Genomic DNA, 15,227 nt, shown 5'->3' with positions numbered 1-15,227 from the left:
ACTCGCCACCAATTCTTAAGGAGGTACGATCAGATATATATGCCAGGGCAGCGACATTACCGAAAAAATTAGGCAAGAGTATGGGTTTATGGGAATCAACTTTTCGTCGTGATATGAGAATATTTTGAGCTGGGAAAGAGTTTATTCGAAAGAAAAAATTTTAACGCAGCGCAATCTGGCCGTGATTTAACGAGATTTTGCTGATATATAATAATACAAGCGTTAGAATGTACAGAAAAAATAGACCATTCACAGTCGCGAAATTTAACCATTTTTATGTAATTTACAGAATGTTTTGAACGAAATCATGACCGGACTGCGTTGCACTGAACCTTTTTCTTTTGAATGAACCCTTTCTCAGCTCAAAATGTTTTCATATGAGGATGGGAAGTCGATTTCCGTAAATCCATGCATCAGTATTGCTTTTTGCTGGATTATTGATAAAACAGAATAAAAAATGTGACAAATTTAGTTTGGCTTTTGCGAACTAGGCGACGCCTAATTTGGAAGGCTACCGGAATCTGTAAGCAAATTGGCAATGCGAAGTACTAAAAAATTTCCCCTCCACTACACACACGACCGTAGGAATCACGTGTACATGCAGTTGGCACTTTGGGTCACTTCGGACCATTTCGAATAGCTTCAGAAAGTCAAACGAGAAGGCGATTGTAAAGTGAACCCTACTCTTTCGCTCTTGAAACTGAAACATTATCCAAGTCACGGGGAAGCGGCATGAATCATGCGCGATCTTCTCGATTGTCCAAATATTTTCACTTTCCAATTTACAGCTAAAAGAGAACTCTTCGGTGTGATCCTCAGAGGGTTGTATGAAATTTTGAGGGATGAATCTAAAAAGTAAATGATGATATTTTGTGGAATACCTCGTGCTAATGCGTATTTCTTATTAACAATTGAATTCAATCTATATACAGGCTGTAGTAGGACGCGTTGTACAACTGCGAAAGGTGAAGATAAACCAAAAATAATGACCGTTATACATATGTAAAGCACGGAAACGGTGAGGTACACATATATTAGACGGATCTTGAAATTTAATTTTCCCGAAAACTAAGTACCTTATAAAAAGAATTGTATCCTTTGTTTTCTGTTTATTTTTATATGTTTGTAGAATCATCCTCTTCCCGGTTGTAGCGCACGCCCTAGCACATCATATGCATATGTTTACAAGATAGTAGTATCCTCAAAGCAAACGGTTGGGCAGCTGCGGATCATAATTTCATTATAAGTAACACGTTGCAAGTTCGATATTCAGTATGGAAAGAACTATTTTTTTTTTAAATATTTAAATTGCATATAACAGTATGTTGTCTAACACATAGAATAAATACATTTGAACTTCCTTTCGCCTTTTTATGTTTATTTTATCGAGGAATTTCTACTACCTAAAATTGTATTACTAAAACTGCAGTATTTGTGAAGTAATGTTACATACAATTTAAATACTTAATAGAAAACAGAAAAATCCTTTCTGCATCCTGGGTATCGAACACAGGACCTGTCATTTAGAAAGAAATCATCATCCGCACCTGCTAACAGCCTTTCTGGAAACTACTATTATTTTCTAAGTACATATATACGGACAATGCTTTAATTGTTTATAAAAATGCACATAAAGATATTCCCCAGAATGTTATCATTTGATCTCATAACTCATTCCTCAAAATTTTATAAAAATCTCTGGGGACCGCATCAGTAACGGATTTACGCACAGGCGCTAGGTAGCTACCTTACGACCCATAGGACAGGGATTCCCCATACAACAATAAAAATATGCATCATTTAACCAGAAATTCCGTATGTGTAAATAAACAGAATAGTCTTAGCAATTTCTGCTAAAAATTTCAAGCAAATCAGATGATAATTTACGCCAGTTTACGGAGTCATTGTTAACTTTTAACACCTAGGGTTTGACTTATATAGCTACATTATTATCGTGATAAATGCAAAACAGATGTCTTTTCAACTGCTTGATATATTCTTAATTTTATGTGTATTTAATTTTACATAAAAATAAAGCATTACATATTCTGCATAACTTATTTATTTTAATAGGGCTCCAGAAATTTGGAACCCCTCGGGCCCCTTGAAGACTAGATCCGCCGCTGCCCCCTTTTTCAGATCGAAAGAAGGAAATATTTAGGCAAATGAAAAGATTGTGTCTGGCTCGTGTCGCTTGTCAGCATTTTGAAGAATTGAATCTTAACTTTTCAACAGCAAAAGAGTAAGGGTCACATCTGGCTTCTCTCTCGACTTCTGGCAACTGTCCGAAATACCGAGGTCACGTACACGTGGCTGGTATAGTAACATATATAATGGAGGGGGAAACTTTGTAACTCGCGTTTCCAGTTTGGAGCCATAGAGTGACTTCATCTTGCCTTCATTAGATAGCCGCATGTCTGTAGGTAATACTATTTCTATAACAGAAAGTGTAATAGCAGATACTGATCTGTCAGTCTCAAAAAGTCACGAGACTACCGTACCCCTTTAAGCAGAATAATGACATAGACAAGGCTACGTGGACTTTGCTAAGTACTTGTCTTGCTTCTGTTTCGTCGCGGTCACTAACTTGCCAGCTCTCAGCAGTACATAGGTAAGCATATGTACATAATAGTTAATTGCTTATTACCTGCCTTTGAAAAATTTAACCCTTATTGAACGTTATGTTATAAACATGTCGATCTTTGTCAATTGCATTGTAATTCCCAAGTATATTAAAATGAAAACCAATGAACTGTTACAAGTTATACAGAATTTAACTAAAATAAATTCTCCGTCTATGAGTATTTAAATATTTTATTGTGTGTATTCAGACTTCTGCTGCAGAAGATGTGATTAACGGAAAATTAATTAATTAATAATATTGGAAAATAACTGAATATTCCAAACGTGAAAAAGGCTGGTGTCGCTAATGTTACTGAAGATAGTAACCTACGTCAGAATTAAATTGATGAAAATGGATACTGAGAATCACCAATTGTGTCAAGCAGAATGTATCACTGACTCAAAAATCTGGCGGTTTTAATTCAATGGTTAGAAATTATAAAATTTATTGTACAATATTCTCTCTTAATGTTGCTCAAAATTCTTGTAATGGCACTTTAAGGTGAAGCTTTTTTTGCAGAATTATCTGGATATTACATAAATTTAAATCTAAAACAAACTACACTACTACAGTAGGACTTCGATTAACGGACTCATAATTACCCATGATCTTTGACATGCAGGTTCTCGACTATTTACCGTACTAACAATACAAGTACAGTAGAATCTTGGCTGAAAGTCAAATCCTGATTTAATACTAGTCTTTAAGAAATATAAAAATTGACCCTTAAAAGATTATTCCACTTTTGTATTTGATGCAAAGTCGGTTAATCGATTTCTTTCTTGACAATTTTTTAAGGTAAATCATAAGTCTCAAAATAATAATTACATATTTACAACCACAAGATTGATTAATTCGGCATAGATGTCTCTCCACACTTTCAATAAATCAAGAGTTTTAATATCTCCAAGGATCAAGATTCAATTAATCTGCGTTTACAAGAGACTGTGAGAAGAAGAACCTCAGCTCTCGACAATGAGTAATCTAAACTAATAAATTATCATCCTGACAAGCTGGCCCCATACTGGGCCAGTTGCAGGCACCTGCATCATTATCGAAACTCAGATGTACTGGACAGTTGAAGACATGTAGTGTAAACTTCTTTTTCCATTGGTCCCAGTGACAAGCGTAGAACTTGTTGCAGAAATTAGGATGCCGGAACAATCCAGGCCTGGCGCAATTGGTGGCGCCCTCTAAGATCTCCTCTGAATCACGAAGTCCTCCTGGACCATAACGATCGAAAGAGGCACCTCCATTTTTATCGGAATTCTTGGGAGTCTCGGCATTGTTCACACTCTTGCCGGATCTGTAATTGGTAGAGAATCCAACTTTCGGAGAACCTCTAAAATTGCTTTCCGAGAATTCTGAAATACCACCACGAAGAGCTGTGCTGTCAGGAGTGACATTAGGTAAATAGGTCGACGAAGGTTTCTCTGGAGTTTGAGAAACTCCAATGTTTATTGGAACAGATGCTTCGTTCCTGGTTTTGACTGGTTCTGGTGAATAGGATTCATAATTGGTTACGTAATCATCTTCGTAAGAACCATCTTTCTCGAGATCTACGTAAATATCAGATTGGTCATAATTGGAGAGATCCACCTTGCCCTTGGATGAGTTGATCAGTTTAGAACCTGGTCCTCGGAGGTTTGCGAAAGGATCCCCTCTGCAAGTACATTCAGCTCCTAGCTTGCCAAGCAGAAGAGGATGTAGATCGCTCCATTTCACAATTACTTTAGCCTTTCCTACGGCTGTAGATTTAGCAGTGGTTTGATATGTAATGACGGAAGAAGGTTTAGAATAACCATAGAATTGTGATTGTGTCTTTGTGAATGGATTTAACGTCGTTGAACTGTAGACTTTTCCATATGGTGACATGGAGAATGACTGTTCTCTCGTGAAGTCACCACGAACAATTAAGTCAGGTTCGTAAACATCATATTCACTTGGAACATACTTTGTTGTGCCCCTGTTGTAATTGGTGACAAATTTTCCGACGTCATCTCTAGAAATTTCGACATTGGTTGGAGAACCACTCGTTGAAGTAATAGGTGTGATCGGAGTCGTTTGATAGGTAATATCTGGCAGTGGAAAAACTTTCTTGTAGGTTACTCCAATTTCTGGAGAGATGGAGTCACTTGGCAGATACTGAGTCTAAAATTTGAAATCTCAAAGTTACTTTCTAAAATTACAAAATTACTTTCTAATATTTCACTTATAAAAGTTAAATCGTCAGAGATACAGCAAAATACCCTTCGATTTTCGACAAAGTGCGTCGCAGAATCATCTAACCGATACAAGTACCGTCGAGGTTTGCTGTCTCTCTATTAGATAAGCCATTCGTTGTTCAATGGCAAAAATCACCATCGCGATTCGATCAACTGCCATTTGTCGCGTACCCGATGCGATCGATATTGTAAGACAGTTTGCCTGATTACAGCCAGATTTTACCAAATTTTGAATTGCTTATAAATAATTAACGAAGCCCCAAGCAACAAATCATCATTCTTGATTTGCGTTTTATTTTGACCTCTAGAATTGCATCTTAAAATTTCTCCCATCTGTAGCCGAATACTCTGTATTTATAGTCCCTCCATATTTATATACAATTTCTTACAAATGAATTGCTAGTTTTTAGAAAATCGTCTACGAAGTATTCATAAACTCACCTGTGATTTTAATGTGTCTGAAATAACAGAAGGTGTCACTCTCTGTCCAAACAAACTCTTCGATGTTGAATCGAAATGTCCAAAAGCAGACGGCTGAGTAGGTACGTAATTAACCTAAAAATTTAAGGTATAATAAATAATTTACAAATATGGTTTTAAACTATTACAGTAAAATCTTACCTCTGGTTTTTCAGTAACGGACGGAAATGAGGAACTAAATGGTCTGGGCTTAATAGGAGCATATGTCGACGCCACTCCGAAGATGGACGAAGGTGTAGTACTATAAACGTAATTCTGTTCATATCCATCTTGTTGTGAAGTTCTTGTTCCAAAGTTAGATAGGGTTTGTGCAGACACCGACCCAGTTTGGATGTCTCCATTGAATGTGTTATGACTGATAAAGGCTGGTACTGACGTTGGTGAGGTAACAGTCTTGTACTTAGTGTCAATTCCTGACTGGGGAGTTGATATTACAGTAGGAACTTTGGCAGCTTCAAAAGCAGTCTTGAAATTGTCTAGTGAACCAGTTGTATAAGTTACTGGCCTGATAGTAGACACTGGTGCTCTTGTGAACTCACCAGGTATTTTGCTTTGATATTGTCCGTCTACAGATCCGGAGTAAATGTGTGGAATGGAAGATGAAGGCGTAGAACTAATAATTTGTGGCGCTTTGTACACTTCAACATTTAAAAATGGCGTTGGTGATGTAACTGTAAGAATGTTACCTCCAGGTGGTTTGGAGTACGCATAGCCTGTAAATTTCGATGCACTCGAGGTAACCTTAGAGGTATCTATGTGGTTAACGTCATCACACGGTGTTGCAGTAGCTCCTGGGTACGCCTTTAGAGTACTTTCAGTTGATGATTTCGAGTATCCTGCTACGTTACCTTCAAATGCTTTCTCTCCTATGTTACTCTGATTGGGCCTAGGATACGTTTTTCCTGTACTAACCACGTAACTACCATGGCCACCCAAAGCAGCAGTCACGAAACCTGTTTTTGTGGATCCAGTTTTTGTGAATCCAGACGGCGTAGGAGATCCAGAGATAACAATATCAAGAGGAATTGTACCTCCATCTGGTCTGTAGTCAGGAATATCATTTTCTGTGTACTTCGTAGTTACGTCACCGTTATTAAATTTTATCGTACCCCGTCCAACATTTTCGTGGTATTCATTCGTTTGGTAACCAGTAGTATAAGTTCCAGGTAAGCGTCCAATTTTTGTGTCATACGTGAAATTTCTGGAAGTACCTCCTTGTTGCTCCATATCACCATATCTTACTGACCCAATAAGAGTGTGATGTCTTGTAGAACCGACAACTGTCCCTTGATCAATTGACTCAGTTAATGACACACCAGGTGCTGTTTGTCCTGTCTGAACAATTCCAGGAGTCAATGTTCCTTTTATAATAGTCTTAGGCTGAGACAATCCAGTCAATGTTACACCATCGGAAGACGGACCGTATATTACAGTTGTAGGGGCAACTGAAGCACCGTACACAGTCTTGATTCCTCCGTCAATTACATAACCAGGTGAACTTGAGCCAGTTTTTATATATCCTGGATAACTGCCACCAATTACTGTGGTACCTTGATCAATAGGTCCTGAAATTACAATTCCTGGAGTGTTTCCATACGCTTTAATTGTTCCAGAGGAAGAGTCTCCAGTAACAGGCGATCCATGGATATTGTTTCCTGTTACTATCGTGTTAATGTCAGCAGTTCCTGTGATTCCATGAATGGGGACATTGACGTCATGGTATGTCGTACCGGTGGAAGGTATGGTGTTTCCAAATAAGGTGGTATTTAAATTTTCAGTACTTCCAATTCCCCTGGAAGTATTTAACTGGTCACTATGATCATGGTAAACCGATGTGCCAGAAGTAGTAATTCCCACTTGGGAATGTAAGGTAGGGAATATAGAACCAGATGAAATACTATATTGATTAGCGTAATCGCCTATTGTATGAACTCCATCACCTAATTGAGTACTTCCCTCACAATTGGAAGAAGTGCAACGAACATTCGGTTTGTCTGGTTTTTGTATGTAAACCGATCCAGCTGCAAAATTAATTTAAATAAATTAAATAATTTTATCGTAGGTATGAAAAAAATGAATGTTTCTTATGGGAGATACTTACAGCTATGTCCTACGTCAACAGATGTTAATTGTGTGTCTGTCGGGCTACTGGATGCATAAATTGGTATTTGTCCTGGTAATGTGACAACTGTGTCTGGTTGACCAATTTCATGAAGATTTCCTTGGTTAGATCCTGTGTGTAATTTTGTTTGCGTAGAATATTCGTGACCAGATGATCCTGATACAGTAGCACCTGAATAATTGATTCCTGACGCTGTTAAACCACGAGAAAGTCCTGAATATTGAACACTAGACGAACCGGGATAGTTTTCCTTTGTTTCTAATGTATTACTTCCTACTGAGTATCCCGGAGTAATGGACGGCCCTGTTCTAGTAACTTCAACCTGACTTCCACTTGATCCTGCATATCCTTCGGTGGATCCTGCATAACTTGAACCAGTGTATACTGGATATCCTTTATTGAGTGATCCTGCATATCCTTTGGTGGATCCTGCATAACTTGAACCAGTGTATACTGGATATCCTTTATTAAGTGATCCTGCATATCCTTCGGTAGGAAAACCTGGATGAGTACTGTCTGTTGATCCTGAATAGTCTCCAGTAGCAGATCCTTTATATCCTATTCCATTAGCTATTGTTCCTGCATGTAGTCCGATAGTAGATCCAGTGTAGCTAGTTCTTGTTGATCCCGCACTGATTGCTGATCCTGAATATCCTCCAGTGACCAAATCAGTATAGCCTGTTCTCCCATAAGTATCACTAGTCGATCCTGCATATCCTCCAGTAACAGAGCCAATGTAGCCTGTCCCTACAGATTTGGCATGAGCACCACTTGTAGGTCCTGCATATTTTCCAGCAACAGATCCAGTATAGCCTGTGCCTATAGATCCTATATGAGTATCACTCGTGGAATCTGAATATCCTGATCCAGCACCATGACCAATAAAAGTCGACCCTGGATATAGATTACCATTTGCACTGGACAATCCCTGCCCACCTAAATGTGTAGATCCTGCATAAACAGTACCAACTGTTCCTCCGTAATTTCTATCACCACCAAAGTGCACCGTATTTTCGGTTCCTGGAGAACTTAAACCAGTAGGCACCTGAGCAGCTCCAGTTCCTCCTGAATATTTAATGCCTCCAGATGCTGCATAAATTCCAGTCGTTATTCCAGAATATCCTGTATTGCCAGTGCCAGTTGAGCTTCCATAATGCCCACTAATAGATTCTGTTCCTAACTTTATCCCAGTTGCCCCTAATGCATTATAACCTTCAGTATTAGCTCTTATGTCACTTCCACTTCCAGTATTTCCTTTTGCTACTTCAATATTGGAACCTGAGTATCCAACACCAGCTGGCCTGTGAAACTCAGTATTGGTATGTCCAAAGCCAAATGTTGTACCCGTGTAAACTCCACTCCGAGCAGTTGTTCCTGAATATGCATGTGGTAAACCTCCAGTGACGTATCCGCCAGTGTTCTTGGTAAACTGACCGTCATATTCACCGCTATATTCCGTTCTTGTGTAGCCACCATCTGAATAACCTGCTACTAACCATGGCCATTCACAAATTAATTTGTTTTCATCGAATATCAGTCCATATGGACAACGGAATTCGAATGCCATCATTTCAGGACCACCTAAAATTACAAATAAAAATAATTTTCTTTTACAGTGTTTAACATTAACGTAACTAAGTATGAAATAAGGTACACTTTGAAGAGTATTTGCTAATTAATGTTCTCGCCCAACTAACAAGGGAACAACCCAAGGTGATAATTTCCGATTTTTATGAAACTTGGCAAGTTTAGAGAGTAGCCAAAAATATTCGACACGTTTGTTTTCTTCATCGGCCCAAATCCGCGTTAAGGGGATGAAAACTGCTTCTAAAGCTAGAGACAGAAACCATATTTCGCCTAATATTTTAGAAGCCATTGAATGTAAAGAAAGCTTTAAATTAAACAATTATGAGTTTCTGAACACTGGATTTATTAGCGTAAACAGTTTTTGAAAATATCTATTTCTTATCTCACGTGAGTGTTGCAAAATCGAACATTTTGAAAATTTGTCTACGTAGTTAAATGCATTATGTAAAAATACGTATTTAGCATCTCCAACGAGCAGTTTATACAGAATATTCCCAAAATACTATGGAAAATATATTTTTCAGTTTCTACTTTAAGGATTACTCTAACTCTATAGATCAGCGTTGTCTAAGCGAGGTCGTGAGTCCTGTAGACTCTCTCAGTCAGGTTGTTGGGAAACCATACGACGTGACGTTAAAAAAGCCGACATGATATGTTAGTCTGTCATCAAAAAAGCTCATGAACTATAAATGACGTATCTATTGGAAGATTAACGAAACCGTTTAAAGTGGAAGCAAGCGAGTGGGGGGCTCCACTACTGGGCAGCACTGCTTTAGACATAGACATTTATCTATTGTTCTGTTTGGCGAAACAATCGTTTGTTTTACTGCACGTTTCAGACTTCCATTTCGTCATTTTCACTTTGAAATTCCACATCTGGCAAATGTTGTCATAAAACAATTTACGTGTTTTCGCCGGACGGTGTACTTTTCTATTTTAGCAATAGCTTGAGGGCTATACTGCCCCGCAGTCGGTAACAGTACGCACAGTCTACGTCGCCTCGGACTATCTGAGGGTTGCCGCCGACTTGTGGGACAATATAGCAATAAAATATCTGCGGAACACTCTCGCGTTTCTTCCTCCCTAATTTTCGCGGCCTTCAGCCTGGGATGAAGATTTCCTCCAGTACTGTTCCTTTCTCCACCATCAACTGAAGACCGTCCTCTACCATCGTAGAAGACCAGGAGGGCGTTGCGTCCACCCTCTTCGGAGTGGCTAGGGGATCCTCCTATCTCAGGTCGATGGCCAATCAATATCGATTTTTGACAACGTCGAGACCAAGTTTGACACCCCGTATCGTATATAAGAAGGGATGAAATTGAGAAGGAAACGGACTCCGGAAATCCGCGTTCTAGTGTTCGAACAGTCAAATAAGTTACAACTTCTCGAATAATTTTTGACATCGAGTAGAGTCTTGGAGTCTGTCCGTTCGAGGAACAATTTGTGTATGAAGTTTTCTCTTTTTTTTTTTTTTGAATTAATCACCCATGAACAGTCAAGGTCAAGTCAAGATCAAGATCACCCGAAAACAGCCACTCAATATTAAGTTGACGAGTGATACGACGAGATTCGCGGTAGTTAACGCTACATTATACCGCGACCTGAACATCTACAAAAGAATATATACTGAATATTTTTGACATGTCTCTAAATTTGCAAAGTTTTATCAAAATCGACGTCGGACACTTAAATAATGTTCCTTGTGACCAATAGAGTTTGGATCTTAACGCTCTAAAAGCTTGAGGTTCCTATAATGTTGGTCTTCAAAGCTAGTTTATAAGGTAAACTTTAAATCTTCAAAGGCTGAAGCTTTATACATAACTAGTTAATATGTATACAAGAAATACAAACCCAAATCTATGCAGGCGAAGAACCATCGAGGATTCTGAGGATCCGCATAGTATCCAGGTTTAGAACACTCGAATCTTACACGAGTCACAGGCGCGATCTCACTGCTTCCAGGACATGGGGATCCTTGCGATAATGATCCTGGCCAGACGCAAACTTCAGTGTGTTCGTCGAAAGCCAGACCAGCTGGACAATCAAACTCAAATACAGAATAGTCTTCTACTTCTTGATTGAATTTAACGCATCGATAAAATCTATATAAGAAATATAAATTAACTTATTATTATTATAGTACTTATTTAATCTATACTTTATGTGTTGAACATACCTGTTGCAACTCTTCGGATGAACGAAGTAACCTTGCCTTGAACAAGTGAACTCAGTTTGAGTGTTCTCGCGAATGGCTCGAATATGTCCTTCTGTATCTACTACTCGAACGACTCGAAATGTGGATGATTTGGCTTTGGTTGAATATGTGAGATCAGTTTGCTGTCATTTAAAACCAGTTATGGAATTAGTTCTATGCAATAATTATAATAAATCATAAAGAAACGAAAAATTTCAAAGATACAATAGAGCCTCGATTAACCAAACCTTAGTTAGGTACATTCTTCCTTATTATTTGATGTGTTAATGCTAAGATGTGTGTATGATGTGTAAGATGTGTAATGCTAAGATTATAGTAAGATAATTTAATGAAAAAATTGACTGTCAAAGGGATATTATAGTTTCGATTTTGGTCTTATGTCAATTAATTGAGGTCCTATTATATCTCGATACTTTTTATATTAACAAGTAAAACTTAAAAGTATCCTAAAAACAGTCCTAAGGTGAAATATTTTCATAATTACGTTAATTAGCCACCGTGACAGATTTAAACATACGTTAGCATCAGTACGTGTCGCCATCTACCAGTACAAGTTGCATGTCTAAAACTTCACTGAAAGGTGGCGTGTCGATGCATATTCTTAAGTTCAATTTTAAATCACATTTCATGACGTAGATAATGTCGCAAAAATTTTGATACGAAAACTTAATTAATTCCAACTTTCAATAATTGCAGGATTTAGTAACGTGCTATTAAATGAAGAATATGCGCTTCAAAAATTTAGTAGTCAAGAGGAAATCATCTTTAACGGCCGATGTAAACTCGTATACAAAACTCATGATTATTATGGTATATTTTATTATTTACATGCAAATCGTCTTCCAAAGCATTCAAAATAGCAGCCCTCGACTTCCTTTTAAATTGAATAAATGAGTGATGAATTTCATGAGTAAGAGGCTCGCCACACTTCGTCTCGAGGTCATTTTCTATATCTCGTATGGCAAGTCCTGGAAGGTCCCGAAGCAAGACGTATTTTCCCTAGAAAGCGATTAAAAGGTAATGATTTTTCTGGTTTGAAGACGAAAATTAAAGTAGTATCGATACGCACTTTTATGGCAATTGAAATTTTGTCCTCAAAGGCCACCCACGTTCTGTTTTTAAATGCATAAGGAGCAGTAAGATCCTCGTCTCTCTCGATTGTCCATTCATCCTTGCTTATCAAATCACACAGCTAAAAACAGAAAAAATAGTCTATCACGTTGCAGAATTTATTGTTTCAATTCCTTAATATTTTAATACAAACTTCATCTAGATACAGGGTGTTTCACAATATGTATATGGGAATTACTTTAGGGATGGAATTAACGCACGAAAAGAATACAGAAGAGGTTCATATAAACAAACACTATCAGTCAAAAGTTTGGAATTACTTTGTTAAATATCTAAGTTAACTAATCTACTCATTCTACTGACTAGTGGTAATATATATAAGAAAAAGATATTCAGAATGATGACCTTGATAATATATTTCAAGGCTATTGAAATCGGTGAGGAAGTCAAACTTCTAAATAACTACCAATCAACTTCAGAAGTTGAATTTTTAAAACTAACACTGTATAATGGTCGACCTTTTGAAACTTTAAGTTTATAGTTTTAATGTTCTATTATCTAACGATTATAGCTCCCATTCGTGGGACTCTTGCTATTAAAGTAATGAAATTAACTCTTCTGCCCTGAAGAGCATGTACATATCGACATCCTCAAAAAATGGACACTTACATATAGTGCTCCACTGACAAGAAGTTCTCTAGCAACAATACAAATCTTTTAGTCCCGAGGAATTCCTCGTCAACAAAGCATAATACAAAGAACGGATAGATAGATTCTCCAAAAATGGAGACGCATACGAAGAGCGTATATGTATTATTTTCAATACTGAAATACTAAATTCGAGCCAAAATTACTGTACTACTTTTTCATGTAATATAGTTTCAATAAGTATTAGCAGGTGATTCCAGATTTCGGCCTATAATACAGATATGTTCTATTGATCCTTATTTTCGAAGTATAACGAATTTGTTTTCTAACAGATTGTATCTGCTTACTTTCGCAAGAAGTATCTGATCTTCTTGTATTTGAACACAAACCTATAAATGTTTTATCATTCGTTGTATTAACCTTTCCATTTGTTCAGAAGTTATTCTGGTTTGCTAGATACCTTATCCAGTTATCTGATCTCTTGTTTTGTTTGTAAATAGTTGGGTGAAATTACTTTAACTACTGTAATCTGCTAGAAGAATGATTGTCACACGAAATTAGCTATAACTCCAGCATACGGATAAGTATAGCTTATGTTAATATACATTTTTCAAATTGTCTTTATATGCTAAATCTATCCTTAATGTTAGCAAACTTCCTTTAAAATTTGTTTGTCTTCGCACCTGCTTCTGATCAATGACGACTGGTTGCATTTCTTCAGTTAATGCCCTTGGGGCATTGTCGTTCTGATCTTTCAAAGTGAACCTGTGGACACTGGCTGGCACTGACACTAGAATTTTTCTCTTTGGCACGCCTAATCCACTCACTAAGTCGATCAGGCTATCAGCATTGTACATGTCGAATAAACCCATCAATCGTGAAGGATGGAAAGTATGATAGGTCTCATCATCCTCAACCAGGTAGTGCGTGGGGAGAGTGAATAGATCCACGTATCTAGCAACAATGAGAAAAAGTTATTTAGTTACAATAATGCATGCTTACGAATTTTGTAAGCAATAGTTTACAAATTGTATACATCGTTCTTGAAGATATACGATACTAGCTTATAATTGGAAATAATGTAATCATTGCTTGAAGCGTAATACTTACTTCATAAAATGATTACATGATCATTTAAATATCTTAAGAATTGTTCATTTATTTTTCGAGAGAAACTCTGAATTTGAATTTCCCAGACATATCTATATTTGATTGAATATTCTGCGTGTCATTGTTATGCAATAAGAATCATGTATTATGTAGAGTTTACTAATATAGATAAAATCATAAATGATTCTATTAGTGTTACCTTATTTACGCAACAGGTTTTGTTATCGTATTTGACGTTAGCTTCATACAAAAAATATAGTGACACACGAATTCATTTAAATAAAGTATTAATTAATCGTAAAAATTATTATGGTGTATATTTTACTTTTATATTTATTTTATAAATTTTCAATTACTGAACTTTCAAATATATATATCACAAAATCTTCAAATTTCCGAATATTTAGAATAGAAGTCTTTAATATTTCAAATTTTGTTTTGACGTTTTCAAATTATTAAATTTTCAAATTTTTACACTCGCGATATTTTTTTTTGTGTACATATTCATTTCACTTTTTGGATTTGAATTCCTAGAACTTTATGTTTGAGCTCTAAATGACACTTTAATGGAATAAGAACTGAGTAGTTATGAATACATAATTTGAAAAGATGAACAGTTGTAAATAAAAAGCTTATAGAGAACTGCCACTGACACTTCTGAAATAGTTTTAGAAATGACTCTCTATAGATTTTATTCCCATCACTGATGTGACAATTTTTATTATAAATCATCTCATTCTCATTTTCGCTGGCGTTCCTCGTATCTTGCTACTCATTCATATTTAGTGAAAAATTCCGACTATTTCAGTAACAGTTCACGAATCCTATAAATGTAAAATACATCAGTTTGTAAGCAATCAATCAATCGATGTATCAGATTGCGGCATTCCTGACGCATTATTGATTCTACAACTGATACAAGGTTAAACGGGCACATGGGTAGCTTATAGAATCTTCTTTCGCTTGTTCTCTTATTCTTAGTCAATAATACATGGGACGATTCAGTAGACAACATTTACCGTCACAGTTGTCAAGCTAGTGTTACTTTTATCCTACACTTATCATATTATTGATAGTAATTACAAATCTCCGCAGATTTAATATTTTCTTCAAGAAAGACTTTTCTAATACTTTACATCATCTATA

General features: G+C 36.7%; 1 protein-coding gene across 1 annotated transcript in view; it reads right to left on the bottom strand.

Moving 5' to 3' along the window:
* Positions 1 to 1,973: 1,973 nt before the first annotated feature.
* Positions 1,974 to 15,227, bottom strand: part of LOC143179660 (uncharacterized) — a 41,530-nt gene continuing 28,276 nt past the window's right edge. The window contains exons 5-13 of the mRNA XM_076378974.1: positions 13,655 to 13,925; positions 12,322 to 12,444; positions 12,081 to 12,251; positions 11,214 to 11,374; positions 10,889 to 11,139; positions 7,430 to 9,031; positions 5,470 to 7,349; positions 5,290 to 5,403; positions 1,974 to 4,774 (exon numbers count right to left, since the gene is read on the bottom strand). Coding sequence (XP_076235089.1) covers positions 3,608 to 4,774; positions 5,290 to 5,403; positions 5,470 to 7,349; positions 7,430 to 9,031; positions 10,889 to 11,139; positions 11,214 to 11,374; positions 12,081 to 12,251; positions 12,322 to 12,444; positions 13,655 to 13,925 — 5,740 coding nt within the window. The 3' untranslated portion in view covers positions 1,974 to 3,607. The remainder of the gene's footprint in view (positions 4,775 to 5,289; positions 5,404 to 5,469; positions 7,350 to 7,429; positions 9,032 to 10,888; positions 11,140 to 11,213; positions 11,375 to 12,080; positions 12,252 to 12,321; positions 12,445 to 13,654; positions 13,926 to 15,227) is intronic.

The sequence above is a fragment of the Calliopsis andreniformis genome, chromosome 5, assembly GCF_051401765.1.
Source record: "Calliopsis andreniformis isolate RMS-2024a chromosome 5, iyCalAndr_principal, whole genome shotgun sequence".
NCBI classification, from domain to species: Eukaryota; Metazoa; Arthropoda; class Insecta; order Hymenoptera; family Andrenidae; genus Calliopsis; species Calliopsis andreniformis.
Note: the sequence above shows the minus strand (reverse complement) of the source record. Positions and strands in the feature narration are given on the sequence as shown.